The sequence below is a fragment of the Cyprinus carpio genome, chromosome B9 (genome assembly GCF_018340385.1).
Source record: "Cyprinus carpio isolate SPL01 chromosome B9, ASM1834038v1, whole genome shotgun sequence".
Taxonomy (NCBI): Eukaryota; Metazoa; Chordata; class Actinopteri; order Cypriniformes; family Cyprinidae; genus Cyprinus; species Cyprinus carpio.
This window is the reverse complement of record NC_056605.1, coordinates 30,073,485-30,088,009: the sequence shown is the minus strand read 5'-3', so window position 1 is coordinate 30,088,009 and position 14,525 is coordinate 30,073,485. Positions and strand designations below refer to the sequence as shown.

The window sequence follows — 14,525 nt, the reverse complement described above, 5'->3', positions numbered from 1 at the left end:
CCAGTGTTTTAGCATTATTGCTAGCAGGATGTGCGACAGAAGCTTCTCTAGGCTAAATATTTGGAAAACAAAGTGATTTTGTTGTAAAAAGATTTTGAATGAAGCCAGAAGTTGATAAATATTCTATTATGCATATATATTCATACTGTAGCTACATATGAGACTAACATGTGCTTTGCAAACAGTGGCGTATCGCAAAAATGAGCTGTGACATCATACACGAACGCTTGTTGTGTTTGTTCGCCACTACAATATTTTCTGTGCATCTTTTTGAGTTATAGTTGATAGTTTTGAGTATCTATGATTCATCATTTCTCACATTTGTGACTCCAGTGTAAATACAGTTTTGCTGCGTGTTTGTATTCCATATTATTATTATTGTTATTATTACACATGTGGCCGTCTTGTATGCCAGTGCTTGCAAAAAAGCTGCTCAGTGTCATTGTTTTATGTCGTGCAGAGTTTGGTTCAAGCTAAAATGACCATGTGCAAATAAACCTAGTCAATTAGAGAGGAGTGCATTCAGTGATTAGCTCTGAAACATGCCGACATAGAGTAAACCTGCTTTCCAGTATGTTGCAGTAAACATGCAACACGTAAAACCTTCAGCCATGCATCTCTTTTCATTTCATAGAGGGCTATCATGTATGTACATGGCAGCTAAGTAAGATTCCAAAAAATTAAATTGAATATAAAAATGCAAACAAACCAATATTTTGCTACAGTGAGGCCCAAAACTGTGAGAATATATATATATATATATATATATATATATATATATATATATATATATATATATATATATTAATAAATAAATCAATTCACATTTATGTGTATGCTGCAATTTAACTGTCCAAAATATTTTGTAACATAATGTTTAATTCTAGTGAAAAATGTTCTAAATTAGACAATAATGCAAACAAATAAATAAAAATAAAATATAAATAAAAAATTAAATGAATATATTGAATAAAATATAAAAAATAAAAAATTCTAAATAAATATAATAATTTTTCTAGTTGGGTCCAAAACTCAAAGATGTCCAATCTTTAAATTTACATATGAAACTCGGATATAAAATGAACTGAATGAATAAAAATTAACATTTATATTTATTTATTATTTTTATAAATTATTTTGGTAATTTTGGTTTGCTACAGTATGACATGTTTGCAGTTTTTTTCTTATAATGTCATCAACTGAAATTCTATTTTTGTCAAATTAATGTTTTATTTTTAAAATATATTCAAAATATTTTGTATAACATACTGTTTAATTGTAGTGAAAAACGCTTTATTAGAAAATGCAAAAAATTAATTAGTGGACCACACTGTACAGTATATAATTCTGCAGCGTTCTGCAAATTGAAGTGTAAAATGTCATTATTATAATTTAGAATGATAATGATAAAACATGGAAGAGAATCTGCCAGTATGATATATTAACCACCATCAATGTCCTGAGTCTCACACCAGTGTAAAAGTGTGCAGAACACATGTATGTGGAAAAGTGTCCAAGACACTCCAAGAAATGACTTTGACTTCCTGAAAACGGAAGTGTGGTCCAGGAATCCGTTCCAAATCTTCCTCGACGGCTTCCAGGAGCGTAACGCAGGAGAAGGAAGAGGAAGCAAATGTACAGGCGAGAGCCAACGGTGAATCTTAAGTTGCATTAGTATTAAAGTTTTGGCCAGTGCCTGTTTTCAAAACATCCTTTATGCCTCCAAGTAGGTGTGGAAGAGCTGTGGGGTGTTCTGGTCAGTGCAGTCCTGGATCAGACGGCGGTCTGTGGAGCTCTAGAGCTGCTGTGGTGTGCTGGACTGGAAGCAGGGATCTGGACTGCTGGCGCGTCAGAGGAAGAGTCTGGCTGTTTGTGAAGCGGTACGTGGTGCTGGAGTCCTGTGAGGACCGTGTCCCGTGGCTCTGCTTTGGGTTGCAGTCTGTAAAGCCTAGACCTGACAGAGAGTCTCTGGGGTTCGGATGGATCTTTGTCATAGCCAAAAAGTCATCGTCCTGTAAAAGAGGGGTTTATTGCATTGTTTATTGGTGATAATAAACATTTTGCATGTGTATTTTAGTGTTGTGCATGATTCAGAAATGCATTATTAAAATGAAATGTCTAGTCCTTAAAGCAGCCAATTATATCCTGATTTAATGAAAAAAAAATATAGAAGTAACCTTCAGAGAAAAAAAAAAAATCTGGAAATGTGCATATCAGTGTTTTTTTTCTTCTTCTTCTTTTTTAGTATCAGTGAGATACTATTATTTTTTTTATTAATCATTTTTATTTTTACATTTTCGTTTTATATTTTAGTATTTGTTAAAGTCTTAGTCATTTTATTGTGAGTTTTTGTCATTTTTAATATTATTTTTTAATATGTCTACATAGTTTTATTTTTTAATTTCAGTTTTGGTTTCTAGTTATTTTAGTACATCAAGTTAAACTAAATGAAAATTAGGAATGTTTCTTTGGGAATTAGCTGAATTAAAATGAGGTTTTTTTTTTTACATTTATTTCAGTAAAAACAAAATATATATATATATTTTTAATCTGTGTTAACCCTGATATATATGTACTGTATAGATAATTTTTTTATTAATTAAAAATATCTACTTTTTTGTTTATAAAATATTTTGTATCTCAATTTACACCTACTCTATATTTAGACTGACCATGACTGATCACCCAAGGCTGATATAAAATGTATGAAAAATAATCAATGTCTGCAGCAGGCGGCGCGCTACAGCTGGTCATGTGATCTCATTCCAGTGTCACCATATAACTTTTGTGCCAGTACACACTTCTCAATGCTCTTAGAGAATCAGGGCATAAAAAATGCACTTATTCATGCAATTATTTATAGTTTCTTACACTATATATAGACGCTAAAATATTTAGCTTGCATTTTTATAATATCTATTATCGAATTATTTAATGCATATCTCAGATGCAGTGAAATAGATTTGTTAATGGCAAAATAAATTATTCACAAGTGAAGAAACTCCGTGTAGACCTCAAGTATGTACTGTAACTATGGACCCATCTCCAAAATGTACATATATATATATATATATATATACACATGACAAAAGTGCATAACACAATAACTACAACTTTGAAATGAAAACTGAAAATATATAAATAAAAGCTCATTCAAATTATTAACATACTGTAATAGTGTGTAAGTAATAATAAAATAACACTGGACTACGGCTGACAATTAACCTTCAGAAATATTTGAATGATTTTCAAGACATTTGGTTAAGTTAACGGTTCAGGTTCAGTGTTATTGGATTGTTTCTCATCTCTAGGCGGGTGGCACCTGTGCTGTGCAGTGCTGTGGGTTGCTGGGAACAGAAGCCATGGGCTGCACTCTGATGCCGGGTCTCTTGTCTTTGGGACCGGCTGTGAGGCTGCTGTAGGCTGGAGGTCCCAAACACGTCTGTCTCTGCAGCAGCTGAAGGATACTCTGAATGTCTGATGTCATCTGACACTCTAACCTGGTGAGACAGGTGAAACTCACCTTAAATACATACATCTGTTAAACACTTGTTGTTCAATTAATATTCAAATGTTTGGAGTCAGTAATGTGTTTATTTATTTTATATAATAGTATTATTCAGCAAGGAAGCATTAGAGATTGATCAAAAGTGACAGTAAAGACATTTGTTTCAAAGTTTTCTGCTTCAAAAAAATAAAATAAAAAAATAAATGCTGTTATAACATATCACCATTAAGCAGCAAATCAGCATATTAGAATGATTTCTGAAGGATCATGTGACACTGAATACTGGAGTAATGATGCTGAAAATTCAGCTTTGATCACAGGAATAAATCACATTTTAAAATATATTCACACAGAAAGCAGTTATTTTATACTGTAAAAACAGTTCACAATAGTACTGTTTTTACTGTATTTTTAAAAACATTTTAAAAATCGAATAGACCCCAAATGACCAAAATACGAAAAAGTCATCATAAAAAAAGTTAATATGTATAATTGCAGTAAAAACTCTTTAATTTTATAAGCTCTTCATTTAGCAGTTCTGTTGTTCATTTTTGGATAAACAATGTGTGCAAACTTAGAAAACATGAAATAAATAATAACCTTAATATTAAAATAAATAATAAATATTTAAGTAAGTTAAATACTAAAAAAAAAAGTATTTTATTTTATATTTTTTATTTATTTTATTTATTTTTTAATTATTTTTTATAAAATAATTTTATCTTTTTTGTGAGTGACCCTGGAGCACAAAAGTAGTCTTAAGTCGCTGAGGTATAATTGTAGAAACAGCTTAAAATACATTGTATGGGTCAAAATGATCAATTACTTTATAAATTATTTTTATTTTATGCCAAAAATCATTAGGATATTAAGTAAAGATCATGTTCCATGAAGATATTTTGTAAATTTCCTACCGTAAATATATCAAAACTTAATTTTTGATTAGTAATATGCATTGCTAAGAACTTCATTTGGACAACTTTAAAGGTGATTTTCTTAATATTTAGATGTTTTTGCACCCTCAGATTCCAGATTTTCAAATAGTTCTCAAATAGTATCTCGGCCAAATATTGTCTGATCCTATCAAACCATACATCAATGGAAAGCTTATTTATGATGTATAAATCAATTTCAAGAAAATTACCCTTATGACTGATTTTGTGGTCCAGGGTCACAACTTTATAGCTCTTCTCACAAAGTGCTACTTTCAAAGTGCATTACAGAAGATAATTGCAGTAAATTGTCTTTAATTCTGTAAGGTCTAGCAGTTCAATGAGAGGAAAATGATGCACAGTTGATGTGTGTTGACTGTTGTTGTCCAGCAGGGGGAGATCTTGCACTGATCGTGTCAGTGTTGCATGCATCTAAATACTTATTTCCAATTCATCACTTCACCTGCTCAGCTTTCATGATGAAGTTATTGATGACCTAGTTTGTAGGGCAGAGTAGAGACTGAGCGAGATGACCGCAATACAACAGCATTTCTTCTCCGGTGAGGCTTCAAGCATAAAAACCATGAGCTGACCTTTCATGAGCATTTCAGAAGGGCGCTTTCATTATTACTTAACACTCCTCAAAAACTGACACGTAAAGCTTGAGGAGGCATGTTCATTTTCCTTCCAGGTAGTGGACGTGTGTGGAGGGAGCATGATTTGCAGTTCAGCGGTGTGATATGAGGGTTGATCAGAAGTGTTCAGTGAGCTGGCACAGGTTTAATCTGTGTGTAAGACACACCTAATCATTAAAACAGAGAGTCATTAACAGGAGCTCTCAGAAAACAAAGGAATAAGACCATCCCTCCTGTCTTGGAGTCTGCAGGCTGGCGATGTTCCCTCCGTCTCTGCACACGCAGCCCAACAACACTCAGAAGCAAAATGATTTCTTGAGCTGAATTGAATGTTTAGCGTTTGCAACACGGAGCATCTAATAATTTTCCGTATGGAACTGAAGCTGTAATAAATCTTGTGTGCAGAAATACACAGTGTGGATTAAATTTATGAGACGCAGAACGCATCTGTTTCGAGTTCATAGCGGAATCACGCCGAAATGTGTGTGTGTGTGTATATATATATATATATATATATATATATATATATATATATGTGTGTGTGTGTGTGTGTGTGTGTGTGTGTATATGTGTATATATATTTCGTTTTTACCATTGAGGTGTATCACATTGTGACATTATTTTCATGATTATTGGGCATAATCTTAACACCAAATTCATGTTACTGGTATGTCCAGATGCTTTACTTTAGAGATTTTTGCATTTCAGAGTTTTTATAATAAAAACAAAGTTAGTAATTCTACTTCTTACTGTCATTCAAATTTTCCAGGAAAATGTGCCTGAGTATAATGTCACAATACAACAAATAGTGATGGTCCAAAAACAGGCTTCATTGTCTTCAATAAAAACCTAATGTTAGATTTCTTGGTTGAATATGAGCTTGTCAGGTTTCATCTGATTCTGTGCTATAAGATGTGCGATGTTGAGCTCAGCTGATGCAGGATTTTTGCTGCCTGCCGTGTCTTTCTCTGTAAGCCAGTGTTACAGCTAAAAATACCACCTGCTGTGATTCTGCTCACCCTGCTGCTCCACTGTCTGTGTGTGTGTGTGTGTGTGTATGTGTGTGTGTGTGTGTGTGTGTGTGTGTGTGTATGTGTGTGTATGTGTGTGTGAGCGCATTTTAACTGTTGTTATCTAAACTTGTTTTGTCAGCTGAGGTTAATTTTCATGTGCATGTGAATGATAACCATGATATGAGCAATGTTTTGTTTAGTAATGTTTATTGCAGGCGTGCATGTGGTTAGTGTAATTTGTTGTAGTGTACGGATCCCCTGGAAACATGGAGTAATGCACTGGAAGACTCGCACAGCTCTCACAGATGCACACAGTATTTCACCATTTCAAATGTTTCTTAAAGGTCGCCTGAAGTGCCCTGAAACATGCAGCATTATTCTATGTTATGACATAATGAAAGAGGAAGACAGGGTGGGAAATATTGAGCAGCCCTGCCCCTTTTTAAATTAGTCAATAGCATTTTGTTTATATTTGCTCGGGCCAGAGCCGTTGAGAATTTTGTCACTGTTTTGGACCACACTGGCTTATAGATAACCTTAAGACTAACATATTGAGACTAACACCCAAAAAACTTTAATTTTGATTTCATGGGGACTTTTAATATACATATGACTCAAGTGAAGCTACTAACATGATAAAAAATAAATCAAAATAATTTATTTAACGCTGCACAACAATGCAACATGACTTGAAAGTCATTTGTAAATTTGTTTAAATAATTGTCCTATATATTTTATTAATTTAATAAAACTGATCAATTGTTATTACATTATTTGTTATTTAATTATTACAAATTTAAACATTAAATTACATTTTTTATATGTAATTCTTTTAATTATTACATACATTTTTAATAATAATTACATTTAATAATTTAATTATTATAACATACAATAACAGTGTTGTGTCATAATGGTGAGCATTAACTTATTTAAAAAGACTTTATTCATAATGCACATCCACATGAATTAAATTTCTATTTTAAGTCAAAATTTGTAATTAATTTAACTGATGCTCCACCTATGAGTCATTCGTTTTCAGCTGATACCACAAATTTCTGTTTCTTTTCCTTTCCATTCATCTGACACAGTCCTGGTATGTAATGCCCACTTTTCCATCCATTCAGTTCCCATTTTAATTAAAATCAATCATAGCAGCTTGTGCATTAATTCAGAGCATGCAATCACAAGTTTGTGCTCATGATCATTTTCAGTGCAGTGCAGTGTTTCCTAATGAAGCCTGATCTGGGTTTTACCTGCTCAGGTGTTCCTGCAGTTGGTCTAGTCTCTGCTCCACTTCTCCATACGTGACGTCACAGTCCAGATCATCATCTTCAGCGGCGCCCCGCTCCTGCGCAGCCGTGTCCATGTCTGCTTTTACACCGTCAGCTACCCATCCATCAGTCTGCATCTCTGAAACAGGTATGATATACACACATGAGTTTGTGTTCACAATGAAGTGTTGTGACATTTCATTCAGTTTTTACTTTAGACAGAATCTTTTTTGTTTTGTATCATATTTGATGCATCAGGCTTTTATGCATCATATGTGACCCTGGAGCACAAAACCAGTCTTAAGTCGCTGGGGTATATTTAAATGCTCAAAACATATATTGCAATGCAATACAATGATGATTGAGAGATGAACAAATATTTGATATTCACATTTGAACATGATTTTTCTAAAAAATGATAAACCTAAGCTGCTTCAGTCCAGTAAGTATTCATCTTGAAATATTACTACCAATAATATAGGCTATATTTCATAAAAATCAGATTTCACAGCAAAAAGACACATGAACCACCAACTAAAGGTGGATGTTTGTACTAAAATTATACTTAAAGGCCTTTTAGCTGCTAAAACAGTCTAAAAGATTAATCAGATGACATGTAGTAGGTGATCCTCAGAACACACCTGTGGCCCATAAGAGAAGCAGAATGATGCTGCACAGGGAGAAACGGAGAAAGAGTTTTCCTTTCAGGTGTGTGTGAAGGGCCGCTGTCTCTGTGTTAGCGCTTGTATTGGTGTTGTATTGCTGGGACTTTCCTATCGCTGAGGCTCAGGACTAATAGAAACACTGAAGCCAGTGGTTATCTCTCACACACACCTGCTCCTACCAGAGCCAGAAGCACACGCTGATCACAACGGCTGCGGCCAATTTCTGTCTGATCAGAGGCTGTGTAGTGAAGTTAGATTCCTCTGGTACAGGTTCACCTTCATGGATGGTTGGACACTGAGAAGACGCCTGATGCGACCAGCACAGAGCGATGAGTGAGGTCTTCTTTATTGAAATGGGAGTTTGGGGCATTTTCAGAGCCTTGAAGCTAAGTAGCATCAATTGCTTTGGTTTATTATCCTGGAAGAGACCTTTAAATGTATAATGTATAAATCTGCTAAAGGTACTTTTAAAGTATATGGTTGGCATATAGATGAGCTTAAAATGTCTAAAGCGACCACAGCATTAATACTCTGCAATCTGGGTTATATGAAGCGACGGGAACACTTTTTGTAAGCGAAGAAAACTAAAAAAAAAATGACGTTATTCAATAATTCCTTTGTCAACAGTCTCCTCTGTGTCTCTCTATATCACCGTATGCTGTGTATGCTCTTCTGTGTCATCCACGCCACAAGGATGCGCTGTTTCTACATGTATTTAGCTTCATATAACCCAGATTGCACATCTGAAGGCAGATGGAGTATTCTGACGATGACTTTCATACTTTTCTAGACCTTGACACTGTTATTTATTTGGCAGTCTATGGGACAGTAATAGGCCTCCTGGTTTACATCCAAAATATCTTAAATTGTGTTCTGAAGACAAACAAAGCTTTTATGGGTTTGGAACGACATGGGGGTAAGTGATTAATGACAAAATTATCATTTTGGGGTGGAGTATCCCTTTATCTGTCTCAATCCTCATTCATACTGAAAAGAGCGGCGCGGGTTCAGAATGGCATGATGGGAAATGATTACAGAATTTAAATTGTTGGATGTACAATTGCTTTAATATTACAATGGCATGATAATCACGTTGAGTTGAGTGTGTTTGTGTTTGTGGAGGTCATTTTGCAGTAGTTTGCGTGGCTGTAGCGCAGGAGGGAACACTTTGTGCTCGTTCAAGAGAGTTTGGGAAGAGCTGCTGTCCGGCGGATTTTCCTAAAGCTTGTAAAACGGGCCGCGCTGTGCCTTAAGCTCATGAAAGACCCTGTTTTACTGTGGCAACTACTTCTCTCTCTCACTCTCTCTCTCTCTCTCTCTCTCGCTTATCATTCTGCTTTAGCCTGGATTTAGGAACAGACTGATTCAATCAATTCTTTTTGTTTTTAGCGTCTGAGCTCTGCTTTCCTTTTATACCCTGCTGAGCAGTATTTTAAGGACTAACAATGTCTGAAAAGTTTTAAGGACGAATGTATGTTCGTTTTGAAGTCATCCATCAAACTGAAAGCCTGCTGCTTCTTCACTGAAAGCACAGAATGTACAGAGTATTTTAAAACATGTGAAGGTCGATATACTTTTTTTTTTTTTTTTTTAAATGACATCAAAAAGTGACCAGGTAGAATAAATTGAAGTTTAGAATCTATGTTAGAAAATATACAGTTAAATTAAAAAGTTAAAATGGACATTAAAGTAAAAAATTATATAAATGATTAACTAAATGATATAAAATACAAAAGATTAATTAAAAACTGCATAACCTGGCACACTGGTACTATAGTAATATTAGCTGTAATTTGGCTATAAATACTGCCATCAAGGTAAAAAAAAAAAACATTTATATGTACATATATATATACTTTTTTTATAAAAATATAATATAAAAACTGCAGAACTGAATAATGTATGATTATTATCAATGTTGCCATCAAGGTAAATATATAACTAATCAACAAATATTTAAAATCAAAGATTAAAAATAACAATTAAATGAAATTTAACAATTAATTGTTAGTTTAAAAAAATAGGAATCATTTATTTTTATAGTGAAATATCCTGTGCTCACCAAACCTTTATAGGGGTTTGGACTATCAGCATAAATCATTATTGTTTTGTGCCGATTCTACATTGAAAAGGGACAACTAATAAAACATTTTATTCAAGAAAAGTAATTTATTGTATAAAATAATTCAAAAATATATTATAGCTAATAAATAAATGCTACACTTCAATGACAGCTACAAGTAAAACATTTACTGTATATGCCAAGAAATAAGGATTTACACTGCTATTGAAACCACTTTGAAACCTGGGCTGTTTCCAAACTTTTAGAGGACACTGAGGTTTTTCCAGTTATGATCTGCTCTATAATATTTGAATGGCTAGATGATGGTCTTGAAAGCCAGTGTGACGATAGTTTGGGAGCGAACTGATCTTTCCAGTCAGTTCTTTTCCACAATTCCAGGTTCACAGATCAATCTCAATGACTCATTAGGGACTATTAGCGACATGCGCTGTGTTTGTGAATAAAAGATGTTTGTGATAGTTAAGGGAACTTTATCAGTCAGACTCGATGAGATCGACTGAAACCTTGATTAAGCAAAATGGGCTTTTTGGGAACAGACAGGAGAGCGATGTCTCACAGACAAACCGCATAATGAGCACAGTCTTCCTCTAGAATAGACCTCACTCAGTTTTTGACTGATTTTGACATTTGTCTCCAATTCCCAGCCATGTGCATCTGGCCAAATGAGACTCATTTTAGGATGCAGTTTATGGTGTATTTGTCCCTTCAGATTTGCCTTGGAAACCCAGCGTTACGCCACAGAAACAGACAACAAAGACAGTGTTGAGATGAACTAACACTGAATCCTCACCGTCGTATGTCTTCCCCGTGTCTTCAGCAGGAGGACTGCAGCCCGTTGTGAAGGTGTAGCTCTGTACTGATGGATACTCTATTATGCCTGCTCCCAGAAGCCTTTGCTGTTCCTCTCTGGAGGTGTGACGGTCCTCTGAGCTTCTCTTAGAGCTGAGACGAGACTCTCGCCGCTCCTTCCTGCACTCACTGTCTGTTTCCTTCAGGCTTCCTCCTACGGGACGATCGGTCAGAGGTACAAAATGTACTCGAGATCAAATCTGGGACAGACTCCATGGAAAACAACAACAGCTCTGTCCAAAACATGTTTTTAATCAGAAAGAGCTCCAGAGCATACTGAAAAAGAAAATACTTTGGACCTATGCAAAAAAAAAAAAATCTTATTTGTTAAAGCCAAATGTATTAGTTTTTCTCAAATTATATAATTTTTCTCATTTTCTCATAAATTACACAGTTAGGATCAAAATAGTGCTGTCACAATCAATCGCATCCAAAATAAGTATGAATGTTTTTCAATGTGCTTAGAAAATAAATATTTTTGGTTAATATTAAATCAAATTAATTTATGGTTTGAACTAGTGCTGTCAAATGATTAATCACATCCAAAATAAAAGTTTTTGTTTACATAATATATGTGTGTGTGTTTATTTATTATATATGCATGTATATATATTTAAGAAAAATGTTATATTTGTATATTAAATATATTTAAATATAATATCAATTGTGTGTGTATATATATATATATATATATATATATATATATATATATATATATATATATATATATATATATATATATATATATATATAATATACTGTATGTATGTGTATTTATAGATACATAATAAATGTACACAGTACACCCACATATTATGTAAACAAAAACTTTTATTTTGGATGTGATTATCATTTGACAGCACTAGTTCAAACCATAAATTAATTTGATTTAATATTAACCAAACATATTTATTTTCCAAACACACTGAAAAACATTCATACTAAGTAAAATGATTATATATTTAGTAAATGTTTTGTTTGTTTGTTTTTGGATTTAAGCTAAAATTTTACATAATGTAGGTCATTTATTTTATTTTGTTTCATTTCATTTTCATTATTTTTCAATTTACAACTTAATTTCACAATAAATAAATGATAAATTAGCTATTATATGTAGGTAGAATGTTCACTTAAGATAAAACTAAAAACATAAATGTAAAAAAAAAATATTTAGTTAAATATATATTGTTCAAACCATACATTTTGATTTAAATATATATAAAAAAAAATATTATTTTCCAAAAAGACAAAATCATTCATACAGTCATTTATTATAAACACCAAGCTGTACTTAATTAATATATATTTTTAATTGTATTATTTTATATATATATATATATATATATATATATATATATATATATATATATATTTTTTTTATATTTTCTTTAGACATATAAGCCAAAATGTTCCTTAATGTAGGTCTCTCTCACTCTCTCTCTCTCTCTATAATTATTTAATTGTATATTATATAATTATAATTACACAATTATTAACTTAATTTTACCATAAAAGCCAAATTAGTTTAAACTAAATTATATAATAGTACAAAAATACTATTTAATGGCTTAATCATTGTTAAGCATTAGAGAAATGTGAACTTTACTTGTCGTTGTTTTAGTATAGTACACATGATTAAGACATTTAGAGCTCAGAGAGAGTATTTATGATCAGTGAGGTGCAAAACCAAAATGGTGTTTCCACTCACTTTCTCAGTACATTAAGCAGTGTTAAGCTGTTTCCTTATAATGGGCATTTATGAGGTCAAAGACACTTCACATAAAATATATTGTCTTTCTCCTTGGAGTACAGAGTAGACAGTTTTTATGACCATAAATTTGGCTCTCCCTGGTTGTTGTAGTAGTGCATTTAAGCCATGCTAAGTGTTTTTCCACGTAAAGCGTTTTAAAACATCCCCACAGTGTTTTAAGAGCTCACCAGAGATGTTCATCATGATTACAGCAATAAAAAATAACAGTTTATCCTGCAAGAATGCTTCTTCAAACAAATCATGCAACTCTCTATTTATATAAATGTGTGTGTGTGTATATATATATATATATATATATATATATATATATATATATATATATATATACATACACACACATAGGCTATCGGCACACACAGAGTTCTGTGATTTATTTGAAGAATATATATATTCTGGGTAATTAAGGATTTTATTTAATCAGTGACACAATAAATTGATCAAAAGTGACAATAAAGACATTTATAATGTCACAAAATATTTCTATTTTACATAAATGCTGTTCTCTTAAAGAATCGATTCATCAAAGAATCCTGAAAATAAAATGTATTCATATGTATCACAGTTTCCACCAAAATATGAAGCAGCACAACTGTTTTCAACATTGATAATAATCAGAAATGTTTTTTGAGCAGCAAAATTAGAATCTGAAGGATCATGTGACACTGAAGACTGGAGTAATGATGCTGAATTCAGGTTTACATCACAGGAATTAATTACATTTTATAATATATCGCAATTGAAAACAATTGTATAAGTATTTCACAATATTACTGTTTTTACTGCATTTTTATCAAATAAATGCAGCCTTGGTGAGCAGAAGATACTTCTTTAAAAAAAATATATTTTTAATATAATTATTTTTAGTCAAGTCAAGTCAAGTCAAGTCTGCTTTATTGTCAATTCTTCCACATGTACAGTACATACATACAGAGAATCGAAATTGCGTTACTCTCAGACCCCCGGTGCATACAGATAACACGAACAGTAGAGCCTAAAAATCTAGATCAAATATAAAATATAAGATAAAACTATACAATAAGGGAATGTAAAAAAAGACATAATAGAAAAAAAAATAAAATAAAAATAAGGTTAAATAAAAGCAGCGCAAGGCACATGGCAGATAGAGTGCAAACCAGTGAACAAACAGTGCAGATAAAAATATTTTTAGTGCATAAAAAAATAGCTTATTCAGTCTGATTAAAAGCAGCGCAAGTGACAAAGGGCTCAAGAGCAGTTATATTATTAAACTGACTGATGAGGTGGTAGAATGATGTCAGTTCCATGGTGAATGAGTGAATGAGGTAGTGAGCAGACCAATGCTGCACAAAGTGAATGGTGCATGTCATCCGTATGTTAGAGGGATGGGGGGTGGAAGGACCTGGGGATGTGGGACCTGGGGGGGGGGGGGGGGGGTGGTTCATAGTTCAGTGGTGCCTGAGGCAGAAGAGAAGAGGGACGGGGGGGCAAGTTCGGGAGCGAGTTCAGCTTCCTGACAGCCTGATGGATGAAGCTGTCCTTCAGTCTGCTGGTCCTGGCCTGGAGACTCCGCAGTCTCCTCCCTGATGGCAGCAGACTGAAGAAGCTGTGTGACGGGTGAGTGGGATCACCTGCAATGCAGAGGGCTTTGCGAGTGAGACGGGTTCCATAAATGTCCTGGAGGGAGGGGAGAGAGAGACACCAATGATCTTCTCAGCTGCTCTCACTATGCGTTGCAGAGTCTTCCGGCAGGACACGTTGCAGGCGCCATACCACACAGTGATGCAGCTGGTCAGAATGCTCTCGATGGTGCCTCTGT

General features: G+C 33.5%; 1 protein-coding gene across 1 annotated transcript in view; it reads right to left on the bottom strand.

Moving 5' to 3' along the window:
- Nucleotides 1–996: 996 nt before the first annotated feature.
- LOC109091055 (potassium voltage-gated channel subfamily H member 7-like) overlaps nt 997–14,525 on the bottom strand; it is an 89,878-nt gene continuing 76,349 nt past the window's right edge. The window contains exons 12-15 of the mRNA XM_042731877.1: nt 10,901–11,113; nt 7,345–7,501; nt 3,323–3,500; nt 997–2,012 (exon numbers count right to left, since the gene is read on the bottom strand). Of these exons, the coding sequence (XP_042587811.1) occupies nt 1,758–2,012; nt 3,323–3,500; nt 7,345–7,501; nt 10,901–11,113 (803 nt within the window). The 3' untranslated portion in view covers nt 997–1,757. The remainder of the gene's footprint in view (nt 2,013–3,322; nt 3,501–7,344; nt 7,502–10,900; nt 11,114–14,525) is intronic.